The 21,631-nt window shown below is 38.2% G+C and overlaps 1 protein-coding gene across 1 annotated transcript in view; it reads left to right on the top strand.

The window, feature by feature from the left end:
* The window catches only part of MAN1A1 (mannosidase alpha class 1A member 1), a 229,739-nt gene that overhangs the window by 126,985 nt on the left and 81,123 nt on the right, over window positions 1-21,631 (top strand). The window contains exon 7 of the mRNA XM_042782736.1: window positions 13,784-13,878. Within this exon, the coding sequence (XP_042638670.1) occupies window positions 13,784-13,878 (95 nt within the window). The remainder of the gene's footprint in view (window positions 1-13,783; window positions 13,879-21,631) is intronic.

Here is a 21,631-nt window from a genome sequence, read left to right on the forward strand (position 1 = left end):
AGGTTCCACTGTAATTTGAAAAGCCAGAGTAGCTGTATGGGTTAAGTGATAGAATTTAGCCCTTATTATGTATGAGTTAATCAACTCGGCTAACAATGTATATGTTATTTCAGTTATTTTCAGCTGAAGATATATGCTGTCCATGGCATCTTTTGCTGAAAGCTTTATGTAATGAAAATGAGTAATAGGTAAACTCTGCTTATACTAATGGGGAATGGAATCAGTGTTTGATCCTTTAACAGTCAAGTTTTCAGCAGAAGCATTTGAAGAAAGGCTTCGTTATTGATTGTGTATTTCAAACTAAAACATGTCTGAACTGAAAATGTTTCTTTCCAGATCCATCTGTTCTTTTTCATTTCTTCTTTCCTTATTCTTTGCTCTGGCATGTAAATATTCTTGTATATTTCTTTAGGGAACTGCAAACTAGAAAGGCAAAGAAAGCCTACATGTTGTTTACAGATTTGTCTAATCCTATCTGTAAGGGTAAAGTAAAAAGTAATTTTACATGATAGATTTTAAAATTTGTAATTGTTTAAACATTGATTTAAAAAAAAGCATTAAAAATGTGATGCTGTTGCTTACATGTAATGAAAAGATTCAGTTTTGATGTAGTTATTTTGAAATTCTTAACTTCAGACAATAAAAATTTTAATTTAAAGTTACTTGTTAGTTACATGCTTGAGAGATTATCATAGAAGCTATTTCATCATGGTCTAGTGCCTAAGGCATTTGACTGCTAACCAGAACCACCAGCCACTACTTCTGAGTAGTGGGAAGGTTGAACAATCTACTTCTGTAGTGACATCACCTTGGAAACCCCAGGAGGGTCGCTGTAAGTCAGATCCAACTCAATGGCAGTGAGTTTGGTTTGTCTATAAGCCAATTATATTAGTTTTCAAGTTTGCTGTGAGTTTAGTCAGGGTCTCTATAATGTAAAATCTTTTAGAAGATTCTTGTTGGTCTTTAAAATGTCTGCCCATCACAAAATGATTGGTGCTACTTGGACAATAATCCTATTTTCTTGCTTTTTTATAATTTTGATTGTGATTTGAGTGAAAGTTGACAGAGTAAATAGATTTTCCATTCAACAGTGCATTCACATTTTTTGTTTTCTTTGTATTGTGATTTGATGAAAATATACAGAGAAAATTACTCTTCCATTCAACAGTTCATACACACTTTGCTTCATGACATTGACTGCAATCCCCACAAGGTAATAGCACTCTTCCCACTTCCTCCCTGTGTTTACTGTTTCCATCCATCCTTCTTTCCTATCCTGCCTTATGAGCTCTATCCCTGGCCAAATGCTGCCCTTTTGATTTTTCCAACAAGTGTGTACCTTCTTGGTAACTGTTCACATTATAGGCCTATCTGTCATTTGGCTGAAAGTTGACCCACGGAGGTGAGTTCAGTACTAAGCTTGAAAGGTGTCTAAAGGCCACAGTCGCAGGGGTTCTACCACTCTATCAGACCAGTAAGTCTGAGCTTTTTTATTATCTTGAGTCTTGTTCCATGGTTTTCTCCTACTCTATCCAGGATCTCCTATTCATATCCTTTCAGAGCATTCAGCACTGGTAGCTGGGTACCATCTAGTTCTTCTGATCTCATGGTCATGAATGTTGGGGTTCTTGTAGTCCATTAATCCTTTGGACTGTTTCCATGTGTCTTTGATTTTCTTCACTCTGCTCCAGGCAAGGAGAAACCAGTAGTTGCTCATAGCTTTTAAGACCCCAGTCATTACTCACCAAAATAGGATGTAGAAGGCATTTTACTGCTAACCAGAAGGCTGGCGGTTCAAACCCTCCAGCCACTCCTCGGAAAGAAGGTTGGGCAGTCTACTTCCATAGTGATACCACCTCGGAAAACCAAGGAGGGGTCGCTATAAGTCGACTCCAACTCGACGGCAGTGAATTTGGTTGTTTTTTTGTTTATAAAAAAAAAGACTTATGTTATGCCAATTGACTTTAGTGTCCCCCAAGATTATGGTTCTGAGCCCCCATGCCCAGCAACTGATTCACTCAAGGTGTTTGGTTATGACTAAGAATTTTATATAACTTTTCCCTCTAGATAGATGCCCTACTATATTCTTGGATATATTTGTAACACATATAAATACATAGGTAGAGAAATCCTCTGTCAAACCTTTATATATTCATGGGTGTAGTCTCATTCACCTTCCTACTGTTGTTCAGTTTGAGTGTCTGTCTATGTATTCATTCACAAATTATTGTTAGTACTGTTACATCAGGATTGTTATGTAATAGTATTCATCTCTGTTCTGGTTACCTAGTGCTGCTCTGACAAGAAAATGTACCAGAAATGGGATGGCCTTAACAAACAGGAGTTTATTCTTACAGTTTGAAGGCTTTACCTCCAAGTTCAGAGTGTCAGCTCTAGGGGCTGGGTGAAAGCCCCTCAACCTTGGGGTCCAGCTCCACCTCCTGCTCCCAACCCACTGGAGCTAGAGGTGTTTCTTCACTCAGACAGCTGCTGGCTACTGAGGCTGAGAAGCCCCAAGGTTGACAAGTAAAAAGGCACAGTCCCAATGTTACCAAACCACACGGCAGGCCATTAACTTAAGTCCATTGTAAGTCCCAAGGTTGGCAGAACATAGCAGGCTGCTGAACAATAGCACAGCTATGTGCAGGGTCCAAGCATGACATAGGCTAAAGACCATTCCCAAGGCTTCTGCTTATATACAGGAAGCAGACCACATCCCAAAGGCAGCTACTTAGCTGCTTGTGGTGAATCCCACCATGGAGTTGATTGCCAGTCTCATCATGGGGAATAACTACCACCAGCTGCCCAGCCACTCAACCAGGCCCCAGCCAAGTTGACACACAAACATAACTACCACAATTTCTGTTGCCTTTAACTCTTGTACTCCTCTCTGTGTCTTCCTCTGCATCCAATATTTTGTACAAACCTCTGCCTTTTTGTATATTGCCTTTCCCTTCACCCTAGTTAATACAGTTAATACGTCTCTACCCTCCACTTGATTTACCCTCCATTTCCCTCCCACCCTGATAACCTTCAATGTTTCACTTTGTCTATAAAGCTTTTCTTGACTTTTAGCAGTAGTAGTCTCATACAATGTTTGTCCTTTTGTATTAATTTCACTCAGCATAATGTCTTCTAGGTTCATCAGTATGAGGTGTTTCACAGATTCAACATTGTTCCTTAATGCTGTGTAGTATTCCACGTGTGTATGTACCATAATTTGTTTATCCATTCATTTATTGATGGACACTTAGGTTGTTTACATCTTTTTGTTGTTGTTCATAACATTGCAGTGAACATGGGTGTACATATATCTGTTCATGTCAGGGATCTTGTTTCTCTTAAGATATATCCCTAGTATTGGAATTGCTGGATCATATGATATTTCTGTTTCCAATTATTTAAGGAAGCGCTGTAACATTTTGCACAGTTCTTGTACCATTTTATAGTCCCATCAGCGGTGTGTGAGGGTTCCACTCTCCACATCCTTGCCAGCCTTTGTTGTTTTCTGTTTTTTTGAACTTTGCTATTAAAGCTGGGATGAGATGATATCTCGTTGTGGTTTTGACGTCTACTTCCGTAGTGATACTGCCTCGGGAACCCAAGGAGGGGTCGTTATGAGTCAGATCCCACTCGATGGCAATGTTTTTTTTTAATGGCTAATGATCGCAAATGTATCTTCATGTGTTTGTTAGCTGTCTGAATGTCTTTATTGGTGAAGTATCTGTTCATGTCCTCTGCCCATTTTTAAATTGCATTGTTTGTCTTTTTGTTGTTGAAGTTTTCTATGAATATTAGCAATAAGTTCCTTGTTGGATATGTCATTGCCAAAAAATGTTCCTAGTCTGTAGGTTCTCCTTTTACTCTTTTAGTGAAATCTTTTGATGTGCATAAATGTTTAATTTTTATGATGGTCCCAGTTGTCTAATTTGTCTCTGCAATTTTTGTGTTTTTGGTTATGTTTGATAGTGTATTTATACCATGTATTAGTGCCCCTAAGTTTGTCCCTATTTTTTCTTTGATGATCTTTATACTTTTAACATTTACATGTAGATCATTGATTCATATTGAGTTTGGTTTTGTATAGTGAAAGACACGGCTCCTGTTTCATATATCTGTAACTGCATATCTAATTTTGCCAGCACTACTTGTTAAAGAAACTTTCCCATTTAATGGGTTTTGGCCCTTTGTCAAAGATCAGCTGTCCATAGGTGAATAGATTTACCTCTGTGTTCTCAATTCTGTTCCATTGGTCTGTTTGTCAGACATTTTACTGATGACAGGGTGCTTTGGCACCATGGCTGTAGAGTAGGTTTTGAGTTTGGGAATAGTGAGACCTCCTACTTTGTTCTTTAGTAGTACTTTGCTTACCTAGGGTCTCTTTCCATTTCATATAAAGTTGGTGATTAGTTTTCCATGTCTTCAAACAATGGTGGTTTATTCTGGATTGGGACTGCATTGTATCTGTAGATCACGTTAGTAGTATTGAAGGTTTTACAATGTTTAGTATTCCTATCTATGAGCTTGCTGTTTTCTTCCATCTATGTGGTTCTCCTGATTACTTGCAGTAGTGTTTTCCTGTTTCCTTTGTATAGATCTTCTGTATATTTGGTTAGATTTATTCCTAAGTCCTTCATCTTTTGGGTGGCTGTTGTATATGGTATTGTTCTCCTGATTTCCTTTTCAGAGTTCTTTTTGTTTGTGTAGAAGAATCTTGACTGATTTTTTTTATGTTGATCTTGTACTCTACCACTTTGCTTAATCTTTCCATCAGTTCCTATAGTGGTCTTGTGAGCCTCTGGAAATTTCTCTGTGTAGAATCATATCATCTGTACATAGAGATAGTTTTACTTCTTCGCCTATTTGGATGCCTTTTAATTCCCTTTCTTGACTTATTGCTGGGGGTAGGACTTCCAATACAGTATTGATTAGGAGTGATAACAGGCATCCTTGTCTGCTTCCTATTCATGAGGGGAATATTTTCAGTCTCTTATTGAGAATACTGTTGTTCATTGGTTTTGTTTATATGCCATTAATCATGTTGAGGAATTTCCCTTTTATTTGTGTTTTGCAGAGTGTTTTTATCAAGAATTGGATTGTATTGGATTTGGTCAAATGCCTTTTCTGCATTGATTGATATGATCATGTGGTTCATTTCCTTAGTTTTATTTATGTGGTGGATTATGTTGATTCTTTTCCTAAATTTGAACCATCCTTGCATATCTGGCGTGAATCTCACTTGGTCATGATGTATTATATTTTTGATACATTGTTGGATTCTGTTTGCTAGGATTTTGTTGAGAAGTTTTGCATCTGTGTTCCTAAAGTATATTGATCTGTAATTTTCTTTTTCAGTGATGTCTTTGCCTGGTTTTTATATCAGGTTATGCTTGTTTCATAAAATGAGTTTGGAAGTTTTCCATCCTTTTCTATATTCTGGAATAATTTCAGTAGAACTGGTGTCAGTTCTTCTCCAAATATTTGGTAGAATTCATCAATGAAGACTTCTTGGCCAGCCCTTTGTTTGTTGGGAGTTTTTTTGTTTTGTTTTGTTTTTTTAATGACCTGTTCATTTTCTTCTTTTGCAATGGGTGTGTTCAAATTATCTACTTCAGATTGTGTTAGTTTGAGTACATGGTGTGTTTATAGAGATTTGTCTATTTCTTCTAATTTTTCAAATTTGTTGAAGTATAGTTCTTTGTAGTATTATTATCTTTTTTATTTCAGTAGATTTTGTTGTGACATTGCATATTTCATTTCTTATTCATGTTAGTTGCATCTTCTCCTTCCTTTTCTTTTATTAAATTTGCTAGTGGTTTATCAATTTTATTAATCCTTTCAAAGAACCAGCTTCTAATCTTGTAGATTCTTTATTCTTCTATTTTCTGTTTCATTTATTTTTATTTGAATCTATTATTTCCTTTTGCCTGGTGACTGTAGGATTTTTTGCTGTTCTTTTTCTCATTATTGGAGATACTGAGTTGAATGTTGATGTAGGTTCTTGTTTTTTGATGTGTGTTTATTGCTATAAATTAGCCTCTGAGCATTGCTTTTGCTATGTTCCCAAGATTTTCATATGTTGTGTTTTCATTGTCATTTGATGCAAAGAATTCCACTACCCAGTAGTTTTTAAGCAGGGTGTTACTCTGTTTCCATGGATTTGATTTTTTTTCCTTGATCTTGCTGTTACTGATTTCTGATTTCATAGCATTATGATCTGAGGGATTGCTATGGGGAATTTCTTTTTTTGTGATAGTCTGTTTGAATCATCTACTTCAGATTGTATTAGTTTGTGCAGGTAATGTGTTTCTAGAAATTTGTCCATTTCTTTTAGGTTCTCAAATTGGAGTATAGTTCTTCATAAACCAAACCAAACCAAAATCACTGCCATTCAGTCAGTTTAACTCATAGTAACCCCTCCTTGGATTTCTGAGGCAGTATCTCTATGGATATAGATTGCCCAGTCTTCCTTCTGAGGAGTGGCTGGTGGTTCACACCCACCAGCCTACAGAGCTCCCATAGTTCTTCATGTTGTTGTTGTTATGTGCCGTCGAGTCAGACCCAACTCATAGTGACCCCCCCACCCACTTGGGTTTCCGAGGCAGTATCACTACAGAAATAGATTGTCCCATCTTCCTTCCGAGGGGTGGCTGGTGGGTTTGAACCGCCAGCCTTCTGGTTAGCAGTCAAGTGCCTTAGGCACTATGCTACCAGAGCTGCCATAGTTCTTCATAGTATTCTATTATTATACTTTTATTTCATGATTATATTTAGTGTTTCATTTTTTTTAATTTATTGAAGCTAGATTTTTTCCCTAACATACAGTCTATTTGGAGAATATTCCATGTGCACTAGAAAAGAATGTGTGTTGTGCTGTTGTTGAGTAACATTCTGTATATATCTATGAGGTCTGGTTGGTTGATTATATTATTTAGATGTTCTGCATGTTTGTTGAGTTTCTTCCTAGTTGTTCTGTCCTTTATCAAAGTGGTTTATTGAAGTCTTCTGCTACTATTGTAGAGTTTTCTATTTCTCTTTTAAATTCTATTAAAGTTTGATTAATATATTTTGGGGCTCTTTCATTGGGTATGTAAATATTTATTATGGTTATGTCTTTGTTGAATTGACCCTTTAATTATTATGTAATGTCCTGCCTTACCTCTTTTACTGTTTTTTTTTTTTTTTTTGCCTCAAAGTCTATTTTATCAAAAATTAATATTGCTCATTTTTGCTTGCCATTTGGTTGATAGATGTTTTTCCATCCTTTGATTTTTTTAGCTTATTTTTATCTTTGTGTCAGCACAATACTGGTAGTGGGAGGATTTTGACCAGCCACTGGATGAGGGAGGTGGGGAGCTGCACCTCTAGTCATTGGGAGATTGCAGGATAATGGGAGAGATCTCACCTCTCTGGTCACTGAGCGCTAATGTGCGTTCTGGGGTAGTCCTGGGCAAACAGAGCTGGTTCTCTGGTTCTTGCCCTAATTGGAACACTGTTTGCAATAATTCAAAATGGCTACACTGGGCCAGTTGGCAGTTCAGCACTCCATTTGCCTCCTTGCTCACTGCTCTCATTCAGTCCCTAATTGGTATTTGATGTACTCCTTCATCCTTTCTTTTGAATTTCTGGGTTCTAGGATTGTCGTCCATATCCATTTCATTTGGTTTCTTGAATCTTTGTTGCAGAGCATCAGGATTATATATCTACCTAGCCCTTCATCTTGGATCCTCCTCACCCTACTTTCTTTTAATGGCCATTAAAATATAAGAAAATGTCTTTCTGTTTTCAGCAAGGATTACATATTATTAACTTCTACTTTTCATCTTGCTCTCTTAAATTTATAAATTCCTTCTCAGTATATCCAACTCTTTGATACCAAAATTGACTAAGAATTTGATGACAAATCAAATGTATGTATAACAACAACAACATGTTTAAAAAAAAAGTAATGATTTTACTTCTTTGCCAATCTCATTCGAGTACGAGTTTTATCGGTTCTGAGTACTAGTTTTTCCAGTGATGTTAAGAGATGGTTTTAAAGTGATGTTAAGAGATCCTCAGTCCAGCTCTCTCATTTTACAGGGAAAAGTGAAAACTGGAAAAATAAGGTTACCAACCCAAGCCTCACATTGAAGCATTGGTAGAACCAAAGCCATGATCCAGGTCCTTGATTGTAGTCATCTCTCTATCATGCCCATTACCAGTTGAAGGAGAGCTGAAGTATGATTTAGTGTCTTTTCTGTGATAATTTGCTCTTCAACATATTTTCCAGGTTGTGCTACTTATAACTTAATTACTCTTTGGAATGATTTGTGACATTTCTCCTTCATTCTTTTAACAATATTAATTTTATATGCTAGTTTGGAATTTTATTAGATATTCATCATTTCAGGAAGAAAGGTGTTATCTTTAAGATCTTGGTTTCCTCTCTAAAATGTAATCTCTTTTCATATCTCAAGAGAATGTGACACATGAAATGTTCAGAATTCAAACTGATTCACATTCACATGTGATATCATTTAAAGCATCAGTGCATTCAGTAATGTTTTCATCCAAAATTATTTTGTAATTGTGTCTCAGTTGAGACTCTAGAATACTTGAGATAATTATCTTGTAATTGTGTCTCAGGTTGAGATGCTAGAACACTTGAAATAATTATTTGTAGATAATGGAAGCTAGTGGAGTAGGATGGAGCATTGTGCAAACAGTAGAGAATCAAAGGTTTCTCAATACAGTGGCCCAGATACATTAATTAATCTCTGATTCATTCATTTATTTATTAAATGACCACTTATTGAGCACCAGCTGTTTTGCTGGATACTGGGAATATGTATAGCAACAAAGATGATGATATCCATACCCTCATAGAGCTTATATGTAGTTAGGGTTCTCAGGCAAGTAACATGTAAGCAAATAATGTAACTAGGATGTGAAAGTGGGACAGAAATAAACAAGATGATGTGAAAGACAATAAATGAGGCTGGCCAGTTGGACATGAGATTGTTAGAAAAACCCTCTCTTAAGAGAGGAAATTTAAACTGATTCCTGAAGACAAGAATAAATGAGGCAAATACAGAGCTAGGGAAAGAGCACCACAGGTAGAGAAAATAGCAACAGCAAAAACCCTGAGATGGGAAAGTCCCTCTGTTTCCTCACCTGTTAACAGACAATATAAATATCTTCTCATCTCATAGGAACATTGTGGTGATAGCAATGAATTTAAATTAAAAATGACCTAATTTGGGTTGAGTGTGTATGATAGGCAATGAAGGAGAAATAGAGGTTTTTCTCCCTACCTTTAGAAAGAAAAAAAAAAAAAAAAATTGGGAGTATAAGAGAGTAACATGAGGAAGTATGTAGACGTCTGAACCTTGCCTTCTGTAAGCAAATAACTGTATTATATGGTACTGGCTGTCAGTGTGGGAATTCATTAAGGCAAAAATCTTTACCTGAAATTGGGACTTGTCTTGAAGAATGGGTGAATTTAGATTGGTCGGCAGGAGCTAAAATGGGGTGTGTTAGGGTGACAGGACTGCAAATAAAGATTATAAGGTAGCCTGAATTTGAATGAATGTTTCATACCATGAAGATTCAAACTGGAGTCACAGTGGTCTTTGAGAAAACCGTAATCATGGTTTTATAATAAGTAGCCTGATTCATTTAAAGAAAAAAAAAAAAAATCTCACTGCTGTCAAGTTGGATCCAACTCATAGGGACCCTCCTTAGGTTTCTGAGGCAGTATCACCTTGGAAGTAAATTGCCCAGTCTTCCTTCCAAAGAGTGGTTGATGGGTTTGAACTGTCATCCTTCTGTAAGCAGTCAGATGCCTTAGGCACTAAGCCACTTGAAAAGTTAGCAGAGCAGTTTTGACTTGATGTTTCTGAAAATAGACAAAAAGAAGATTGTATGATAAAAACGGGTACTACAAGTATAGATTAATGGTAAAATCTGGAGCATGGGAGAGTAGGTGGGACTTCCCCCCCTTTTTTTTTAATCACATGATTTCATTGTATCTGATGGTGAAAACATAGACTATGCTGATACAGGGAAAGGGAGTGAACTGTTTTTGAGACATTTCAGAGAAATTAATATTGGTACCTCGATAACTGAAGAGTAATAATTAAAAAGTCAAAACACCTGCTCTTTCATGTCCCAGGGATTGATCAAGCAGTAGTGTCACTAATGGAACTGGGGAAATTTTCCCAGGACATTAAATCATTGATACCAATTTAGACTTTTTAAGTTTTAGAAAATAACAAAACATTAAAATTGTAATGTTAAACAAACAGGAGTACAGAGCTAGAACTAAAAAGGAAAGTTAAATTAGCATTTATCTGGGTCCTTTGGAGACCCTGGTAGAGCAGTAATTAAATGCTCGACAATTGTTGGCCTACAGAAGAGACCTGACTATCTGCTCCTGTGAAGATATATTGCCTGGGAAACCCTGTGGGGCAGCTCTACTCTGTCCTGCAGGGTTGCTGTGAGTCAGAATCGATTCAATGGCACACGACAACAACAACAACAACATGGCTTTTCTAAAATTCACTGCTGTCAAGCAGATATCTACCAAAGTGACCCTGTAGGACAGAGTAGAACTGCTCCACAGGGTTTCCAAGGCTGTAATCTTAGTAGAAGTACATTGTCATATCTTTTTTCCATGGAGTGGCTGGTGCGTTTGAACTACAGACCTTTCCGTTAACGGTAGAGCACTTAACCACTGTGCCACCAGAACTCCTAGAGAAACCATACACATGCTAATTTAACTTTCCATTAGCCTCTAAGAATAAATGCTTATGATTATATGTGCACGTGTGTGTGTGTGTGTGTGTGTGTAGGCAGTCCTGTAGGCATACACAGTAAAGCAGCACCTGGCTACTAACCAGAAGGTTGGTGGTTTGAACCCATGCAGAGGCATCTCTGAACAAAGACCTGGTGATTTTCTTCCAAAAGGTCATAGCCTTAAAAACCCTATGGAGCATTTCTATTGTTTCACACATGGGGTTGCCATGAGTCAGAATCAACTCAACAGCAACCGCCTTATTATTTTTGTTCTGTGTGTGTATAGGTTTGCTTTGCTCTGTTTGTTTTGGGGTGGGTAAGAGAAATGAGAGACAGAGAGTGAGAAAGAGAGAACAAATCTGAGTAGAAGGCACCAAAACAGCAGTTGGATAAAACCCAAAACAAGAAAGAATTTCAGGCAGTAAATAACAAAGTTCTTGGTAAAATAAATCCCTGTTAGCATCACCATTATAAAAACGACAACTGCCATTTTTGAATCGAGATTGTGTGTCCTAAACTCTTTAAATAAAGCAACTTATTTATTTCTCTCCACAACCTTTAAAAAGTAAGCCCTACTATTCTTTTCTTCATTTTATAGATGAGGAAGCTTAGGCACAGAGACATTAAGCAACTTCCCCAAGATTACCCAACTTGAAAAAGTAAAACTAGGATTCAAAAACAAGCATTGTGACTCCCAAGCGTGAGCTCTTAACTCCATACCATATGGTTATAATCCAACAGCATTTAATTATATCGTTTGACTTCTGTGTTATGTAAGGTTCTTGAAAAGGAGTTAGCAACTTAAAAAGCTGGGTAGAAACCAGAAAGTCAACAGGTGGCCTGACAATGGTTGGATACACCCTTACGGTGGAAAGTAACCTGGAATTCTGGAGAGTAAGGCAGAAAAAAGGAAGGAAGGGTATATACCTTTGGTATATATTTTCTTTCTCATTTACATCCATATACCATTAGTTGTTGAAACAGGAAGGTGTCCAAATTGAAGGGAGTTGTAGAGTAATTTAAGATATACCCTCCCCCCAAAAAAAGTTACCTCTAGTTTTACTGCTTTCTGTATATTGTAAATGTATGGTTGTCCTTATTTATATACAAGAAAAGTCAGCTTATCTAAATGGACTGTCAACCAAAGTTTTATATTAAAACTCACTTTCTTTCCTAAATTTTTAAATTTTGTTTTTGCGAATATATACAGCAAAACATTTACCATTTCAACAGTTTCTACGTGTACAATTTAGTAACAGTGATTACGTCCTTCAAGTTGTGTCAGCATTCTCATGCTCCTTTTCTGAGTTAAAACTCATTTTTTTCTTGACTTTCATTACTGAATGAGAATTAGTTTCCAAAAGAGAAAGGTTTGGGAGGTAGCCTAACCACTGGCATTGCTTGATCATCCTCGTTGGGGAGCCCAAGCACTCAGACTCTTTGTGGAGAGGCTCAGCCCTTGAAGCAGTTCTTAGAAACTTTCCTCCAAAGAAGCCACACGTGACTTGTTTGATGGAGCTTTAACAAATGCTTGCCCTTAGGCTAGGAGAACACTTTGCTTCCATTCTCCATGCCTTTCAGCTCTCTCCCAGCCCCTCTCATGTCTCCCTTGTTTAAGTAGGAAGCAGAAGGAAATAATAAGTTTCCAGCCAGCCATGCTTAGTCATGCCCTGTAAACAAGGAACAAAGCTCCAGTCCTTCTTCAGTGACCTAAAATTGTGACTGACTATCCTCTAATCAATCTTGCTAACACACATCTTGCTCAAATGTATTGGCTACTCAAAATCTGGGAGCTCTGATAGCGTAGTGCCTAAGGCACTTGACTGCTAACCAGAAAGCTGGAGGTTCAAACCCACCAGCCACTCCTCGGAAGGAAGGTTGTTGGGCAGTCGACTTCCATAGTCATACTGCCTCGGAAACCCAAGGAGGGGTCACTATGAGTCAGGTCTGACTTGATGGCACATAACAACATCAACTCAAAAACTTTCAGAATTTTCCAGTCTTAACAGAATAAGATTCTTAACCTTTTACATTCGTGACCCTCCATGATTTTGGCCAATGCTATAGATACAGGTAGATATAAATATAGATATCCAGCTTATTTACCACTATTCCCATTTTGCCAGGCAAACAGACCTATTCCATTTCTTTTACTGGCCCAACTTACCTCCATCTGTGCTTACTTACAGTGACCCCTTCGGGAATGTCTGCTCCGCTTTTGCTTCTCACGCCAATCCCTATTATTATTAGTTAGCCCCAATTAAATGCTACATACAGTCCTCATCTAAATGTTGTCTCCACCATAAAGCTTTTCATGTCTCCCCCATTTTATCTGTGTTCTAGGTATGTATGTGCATGTATTATCTTGCCTACTAAACCCTGATTTCCATGTGGGCAGAATCAATAGCTAATTTAACTCTGTACTTTCCTTGTCACCTATACTGAACGGGAAAGTTAAAGCTGAAAGAGCCTGAGAAGACAGATTTCCCACAAAATTATAAGTCTTTTTAAAACATCTCCTTTCTCCTTGCCCCATCAAGAAAGTGTGCTGAAGCTGAGACAGGGCCCGGTCTCCTGATTCTCAGTACAGGACTTACTCTCCAACGTTGGCCATTCTCAGCTTGGCTTGAACATTTGAATTGTGTGGCATCGCTTGGAAGCTTTCAAAAGTTCTGATCATGATGTTCTGAATCATAGAAATCTCAGGAGTAGGATTCAGACATCAATATTATTAAAATCATTCCCCGCCTCCCCCTGCCACATGGTTTTTATGTACAACCAAGATTAAGAATAAATACCCTGCAATATGCTAGCCTTCTGGACCATCCTTGTTTTACTCAGTAAATACTTTACAAAAAAGGAGATAATTCCATTAGTTTGAGAAACTTTTCCTTTTTCGTGTATAGAGAATTTTAAAGTAGAACAGTACTATTCTACTACTGGTACTATTACAATGTTTTATGTTGCTTGGAACAGTAGCTTATTTAACTATTTAACTTTTCAGATATTTCGAAAGAAAGCAGTGGAACTTGGGGTAAAATTGCTACCTGCATTTCATACTCCCTCTGGAATACCTTGGGCATTGCTGAATATGAAAAGGTAAAACTCTTCATTTTTGACAATATATTTAAGTTGAAATATTTGATATTGTGGTGTGGAAAGTGGACACTAGATGGTATCAGTAACTAATTGACTCCATTGGGAGTCTCAGGGCTTGTTCTTGTGTTCAAAGCTATTAGCTTTTCAGTGTTCTGTTGTCTCAGCTAGGTCCCTGTCATGGGATAACATGATAAAGCCAGACATTATCTTTTAAGTTGTCATCAAAACATTTCACTTCTCAGGAAACAACTTCCTAAAGGCACTTAACTTCAGATAAGTTACTTGTCAGAGATGTTACAGAGGCCAAAACACATGGACCAATCAGATCCCCCATACAAGGTGGTTGCTATAACTGAGACTGGAGCACTGGAGAAGTTTTTCTTTTTCTTTTTTTTTGCATTCAGCCCACAGATGCAAGAAGGAGCCGCTCCATTGACACAGACTAATCAATCTAACTTTATCCCATTTTGGTAAAGAACCCTTTCATGCTAAGTCCGTGAAAATGGGCTCCCAAGAAAAACCTGAGGTGAACAGACTTCCTCATGTTCTTTGAGGGAGTAGTTTGAGTTTTCATGAAAGCTTGAGCATTTGTTAATTAACAATTTTGTCTTAAGCTTATTTCTTAATTCCTTTCTCCCCATACCAGTCAATTGCATACATAATGATAATGATGTGTTATTACCAAAACGTGAGGCATTGTTCTAGGCTCATTACCACGTTTAATCCTCAAAACAACCAATAAGATACCACTGTTACCCACCCCACCCCCATTTTATTAATTAAGAACTTGAGTCACAGAGAGATTAAGTAATTTGCCTAACATCATTGTTTGGGTTGCCTTATGCTGCTCTAACAGAAAATACCACAAATGGGTGGCTTTAACAAACAGGAATTTATTCTCTTAAAGTTTTGGAGGCTAGAAGTCCAATTTCAAAGTGCTAGGCTCTAGGGGCTGGCTGCAAGCCCCTCCACCTTGGGCTTCAGCTCTGCTTCCTGCTCCCGGCCCACTGAAGTTGGAGGCTTTCTTCACTCAGACAGCTGCTGGCTACTGAGGCTGAGAAACCCAAGGTCGACAAGCAAAAAGGCACAGTCCCAATATTACCAACCCACACAGCATGTCATTGATTCAAGTCCATTAAAAGTCCCAAGATCAGCAGACAGCCTGACAGGCTGCCGAACAATGACTCAGCTACATGCAGGATTCAAGCATGCGAAAAGCTGCAGACCTTCCTCAAAGCTGCTTCTTATATCCTGGAAGCAGACCACACCCCTACGGCAGCTACTCAGCTGCTCCAGTAGATTCCACCGTGGAGTTGATTACCTGTCTCACCACGGGGAATAACTACATACAGCTGCCCAGCCACTCAACCAGGCCCGGCCAAGTTGACCCATAACCTTAACTACCACAGTCATACAGTAAATAAATAGCAAGAGTTAGAATTTGTACGTAGGTGTTTGTGTATATTGATGTACAGAAACAAACAGTTTTTTCTTTTTAAAAGCACCAAGAGGTTGTATTGGGTGGTTTGGCAAGATTGATGCACATGTTTTCTTAGTAAGTTTAGTGACATTCTCTCCTAAACACTTTACTCATTAAATTAGTTATTGTTGGATGATTTTCTTTTTTCTTTGGCTAATAAATCAGTTAAATATTTTCATTTGTATGTCATATATCTCGACCATGAAATGAACTGTTCTTTACCTGTCTGTAGTGTGTGTGGGGGGGAGGGGTGTATTTAGAGGTAGGGCACAGGCATGGAGGCAGTGAGATATGGAGAGCCCAAGCCTCTCCAAACTCAAACTTATTGCTATTGAGTCAGTTCCGACTCACAGTAACCCCTATTGGGTTTCCGAGTCAGTAAATTTTTAGGGAAGTAGATTGTCCCATCTTCCTTCCGTGGAGTGGCTGGTGGGTTTGAACCACCACCCTGCTGGTTAGCAGTCGAATCCCTTAGGTACTACACCACAAGAGCTCCTTAGCCCATGCTTCTAGGCCAGGTTAAATTCACCTAGTGCTCATTGTATTATGTGTTATCTCAGGATCCAGTTTTTCCCTTCAGAGGTCCTAAGGCTTGCTCTGTCATCTTGAAGATCACAGAATATGCTGTAGGGGCATAAGGCACGATTGGATATGAGATTGGCTTGGTATTAGTTTGAAGGCTCAGGATTTTATTTCATTTTTTTAATTTAGCTCATGCAGATCTTCTATCAAGAGCTCTGGTGGTGCTGTGGTTAAAGCATTGGGCTGCTAACCAAAAGGTCAGCAGTTCGAACTCACCACCTACTCCACAGGAGAAAGATGAGGCAATCTGCTTTCATAAAGATTTACAGCCTTGGAAAGCCTATGGGGCGATTCTACTCTGTCGTATAGGTCGCTGCAAGTAAGAATTGAGTCAATGGCTCTGGATTAGACCTTCTATATTAGCCTCCGGGAGCTCTGGTAGCGTAGTGCTTAAGGCACTGGACTGCTAACCAGAGGGCTGGCGGTTCAAACCCACCAGCAACTAACTCCTCGGAAGGAAGATGGGGCAATCTACTTCCATAGTGATACTGCCTCGGAAGCCCAAGGAGGGGTCACTATGAGTCAGGTCTGACTCAACAGCATGTAACAACAACAACAACATATTAGCCTCCAAGACTTTGAATTTGTCAGTAGTATTTTGCCCAAGATACTACTCTTTTGCCTGTAATAAAATCTCACAAAAATGCTGTGCAAAATTATCACAGTTTTCCTTCCCTACTATCTGAGAAAAAAGAGATGGATGTGATAGTGCACTGAGCTTATTGGATATCAAGAGACCTGGTTCTAGGTCTTTTATGATGACTACTCTAGATCTATCTGTGGGCTTATTTGTAAACTGGAATACGGGCTTGCTCAATATTCCTCATGTTTGGGGGTTTCCAGAACACTCTGAGATTGTGATAAAACTTGGCTTTCTTCTCATAAAATGTGTATGTCTGTGTACATAGATTTTTACATAATTTTGAAACAGTAATATTACAAGGGATCATATTTAGAAATCTAACACCTAAGGCCACATTCCAGACCTCAAACCTTCTACCCCAAGATTCTGTGGAATTAGTTGTTCTTTTCCCTGGAACACAATGAAGTGTTGGGTAAAAGTCTACTGAGCTTTCTAGAGAGGGGTGTGGGCCTATATTTTTGTGAAAGTTAGGTAAATTATAGTAAGGTGCTATTGTTGTTGTTGTTGTTATGTGCCGTCGAGTCGGCCCCGACTCATAGCGACCCCTCCTTGGGTTTCCAAGGCAGTATCACTACGGAAGTAGGATTGCCCAACCTTCCTTCCGAGGAGTGACTGGTGGGTTTGAACCGCCAGCCTTCTGGTTAGCAGTCAAGTGCTTTAGCCACTATGCTACCAGAGCTCCTAGTAAGGTGCTGGTATCTTTGAATTCCAAATCCATTGCTGTCAAGTCTGTTCCAACTCGTTGTTCTTGTTGTTGTTGTTGTTATGTGCCGTCAAGTCAAACCTGACTCATAGTGACCCCTCCTTGGGTTTCCGAGGCAGTATCACTACGGAAGTAGATTGCCCCATCTTCCTTCTGAGGAGTGGCTGGTGGGTTTGAACTGCCAGCCTTCTGGTTAGCAGTCAAGTGCCTTAGGTACTATACTATTCCAACTCATAGCAACCCTATCTTTTAATTACACTCTTAAAATAAACATAAGAAATTAGATTATTTTAAAGTATATATTTAACTTAGTGTTTATGTCTACCAAGTAGATTGCTCCTTAATTAAATCTAGCCTTTAGTGTACAGTGGATATACTTTTCTTTACATAAAAGAATACTTCTAAAAATTATTAAATACTTAGTCCTTTCTTATCTTTCATATCTAAACTTAAAAATTCATGATTGGGGTCTTTAATAATCTTTATAAGACCTTATATTGTAATTACAGTATTTTACATTAAGATTTTTATATTTGATTTCAAGGATAATAAAAATTGTATATGTGAAAGAAAACTGCCATTGTGAAAAATAGTGTGTCATATTTACTTATGTTTTCAGAGTAAACTAGAAGAAATTAGGTGACCATTTGGCAATTAGTAAGAATATTTTTAATTTGTTCCTGGCAACCTGCATGATTTTTTTATTATTATTATTGACTATGCCATTCATTCTCAGTCCCATTTACTAAATAGCAGTTATTTACTCAAATTCACACATAAGCATTGGCAAAATTAATTGTAATTTCATCCCACTAAAATTCCTCCTCTCCCTGTGCCCAATCACGTGCACTCATCTAACCCTCTCTCCATCCAGCTGTGAAGCTGATTTCTCATCTGAAGAAATTTCCTGTAGGGAAAGAGAACAACATTTCATATTTACCTGGAATAATTACATTGCAGGATGTGCCGTTCATGTCAACTGTGCATATGTGCTGTTGCTTCTGAATCTGTTTTCACAGTATGGGCCTGGGATTAAGGACAGCTGGCATGGAGAGTCTTCTGTAGTTTTTTTAAGGCTGTCACCAGCACAAGTGTCAAAAGGGAAGGGAAAAGTGTATATGGCAAAATCATATTTTCTTAATTAGCTTCTCAGAATAAGGGAGTGATTGTAAAGAGGAAAAGGGTCCTTGAGGATACTTTCGAAAATATCTGCATATTCACTGTTGACTGGCTTTGAAGTTCTTGGCAAGAATTCTGATGGAAGAGGCGTAAATTATGCTGGCTGTAATATTATAATTTTGCTCTCCTCTCTCAATTTTGAAAATAGTTATGGATGCTGCACTTTGCCAACTCCTGTATGCCAAAAAAAATGTGAAATTATTGGTATTATCTGCTCCCATTCCTCTGGTATTCAGGTTATTGGCTAAAGATAATTTGTTTCTTTATCTTTTCTTTGTCAAAAAAAATAAATAAATAAGCATTTATTTGAACCCCTGCTTGGATGAAGATTCCATGCCAGGTCCTAAGTGTATTGCAACATTTTCTGCTTCTCTTCACTTTACTCAAGACGATAACAGATACTATCATTGCCCTCAGGGGATTCACAACCTGGTTGATAAAACTGAATGTATATTTGATATGTTATGTTATACATTCACATAACGAGATGGATTGATACAGTGGCTGCGATGATGGGCTCGAGTATAGCAGGGATTGTGGGGCTGGTGCGGGATCGGGCAGTGTTTCGTTCTGCTGTGCATGGGGTCGCTATGAGTCGGAAACGACTCGACGGCACTTAACAACAACAACAACAACACATTCACATATGTCATTGGCAAACATTAGTCTGTGCCAAGGAGAGAGAATAAATGCTCACTGGGTTTGATTTAAAGGTGGTGTAGTGGTTAAGGCATTTGACTGCTAACCAGAGGGTCAGTGGTTTGAACCCACCAGCTGCTCCATGGAAGAAAAATGAGACAATCTTCTTCCATAAAGATTTACAATCTTGGAAACCCAATGGGGTCGCTATGACTTAGAATCGACTCTATGGCAGTGAGTTGGTTTCTGGTTTGGGTTGGACTTAAAGCAAGTAGTATTTTGAACTGGGGGATCTATGTATTTGAAGCCAAAACACTAATTAACCAAAATGCATTTTCAATATTTGTGCAGACTAAGAATATGCAGAGACCTAAATAATTTACTCATGCACTGCCTTAGGAACTCTGCCCAAAATCTGATTCAGGGCTAGGGGGGAGGTGGGGATTATTTTTAATTATCTCTTTTGCTACATTCATAATAGATTATTTATTGAAGAGCTGTCATATTAAGTTATAAATTAATAGGAGGTTTATTTAATAGCAATAAGTAATTTGATTGAACAACAACTTAGGTGTTATACACAGTACCTGACTAGACTAATACACTTGCTTTGCCAGTACAATTGTAGAATGAAGATGCATACATTACATAACATCTTTGCTAAAAGAAAATCATTGCCTTTTTAATAGATTAGATTTTGGTAGAACTCAATTTCTCTAATGTGAAAATGTCAAAGTTTGATGTCGGATCTTGTTATTACTATCAGCAATACATTTTTTTCACCAATCTGAGTAAGAAAAATCACCTCTGTGGCTTGTAAAATTAAGCATTTCACCATTTCCATTTTCTAGGTATAATTCAAACCTAAGTACAGTAGACTTATTAGATTTTGGGTTTCCTAAAGTGTGTCCTAATTTAAAATAATGCATTTAATGTTCCCATTATTCATTTCTATCACAGGGCACACAGTCTGGGTTTTCCTAATAATTATTCTGTCTGTCTTGATAAATGAGTTAGTTTTAGCTATACAGGTATGCACCTTAAAATGTTTAGTCAATGTCCGACCACCAAAGTCTGATCGCATATATGTCTATGGAGCAGGGGAGGAGGAGTTTGCTTGTAAGGGCACTAGGAGGCAGGGCTGGCATTAAGTTTGCGACCCAGGCAGCCATGCTCAGCTCCCATGGCGATTGCCTGTGGCTTGTCTGCAGTCCTCGTGCCAAGGTGTGAGTTACAACCTTTGAGCCCAGAGACAGCCAGTTGTAGGTGCAAGTCTGCAGAGCCTGAGCATCCAAGTGCTAACAGAGAGCTGGAGCACTTGCAAGGGGGTTACTTTCATATATGTGTATCAGATATATACAAACATATGTACTATATAATATGGTGTTTGCATGGCATCCAAATCACATACTGTCCTACTTCGAAGGAAGTCTTGTTCATGTTAAGCAACCATGTTGTTGTTAGGTGCTGTCCAGTTGGTACTGACTCATAGCAACCCTACGTTCAACAGAATGAAATACTGTCTGGTCCTGAGCTGTCCTGACAATGACTGCCATGCTTGAGTCCACCTTTGTTTGCAGCCACTGTGTCAGTCCGTCCCATTGAGGGTTTTCCCCTTTTTTGTTGACCCTCTACTTTGCCAAGTACGATATCCTTCTCCAGGCCTTAGTCCCTTCTGATGACAGCACAACCAAATTAGAGAGACAAAATCTGAGCATTCTCTTTCCCAAGGAGCATTCCAGCAATACTTCCTTTGAGACAGGTTCGTTCATTCTTTTAGCAGTCCATGGTACAATTCAAATTCATCGATTCTTCTTCAGTCTTCCTTATTCATTGTCCAGCTTTCAGATGCATATGAGGTGATTGAAAATACCATGGCTTAGGGCAGGTGCACCATAGTCTTCAAAATGGCATCTTTGTTCTTAAACACTTTAAAGAGGTCTTTTGCAACAGATTTGTCAAATGCAATCCATCATTTAATTTCTTAACTGTTGCTTCCATTGGCATTGATTGTGGATCAAGTAAAATGAAATCCTTGACAACTTTAATCTCTTCTCCATTTATCTTGATGTTGCTCATTGATCTACTCATGAGAATTTTGGTTTTCTTTAAAGCGACCATACCTGTAAACTATTTAATCACTTGTTTCTCTTTGTGTGTTTTTCTGAACAGAGCCTTGTCTGGTGGTCATATAGGGTAGTGGAACTCAGTTGTGTGCTTTATTGCACATTATCAAGGCATATGCTAGATAATGACTGATCTCCATTTTGATTGTCATTATTCAGCAAGGTTATGAACTCCCTCACCTGGTTTTATTTACCCTTTGCAAGCTTTATTTACTGACTACTCTATCCAGCACAAATGCATATGATGTCTTTAGTTACATTGTAGTTTGTATTATTATAATTAAATTGCAAATTGCTTTACTTTAACTGAAATGGGGCTTTAATCAAGAATGGGACACAGCTTGATGTTTCTAGTAGTGAAAGATTATCCTGTGTGAAGAGTGTTGTTGTTGTTATGTGCC

The sequence above is a fragment of the Orycteropus afer genome, unplaced genomic scaffold, assembly GCF_000298275.1.
Source record: "Orycteropus afer afer isolate SDZICR_OR568_19922 unplaced genomic scaffold, OryAfe1.0 scaffold00441, whole genome shotgun sequence".
NCBI lineage: Eukaryota > Metazoa > Chordata > Mammalia > Tubulidentata > Orycteropodidae > Orycteropus > Orycteropus afer.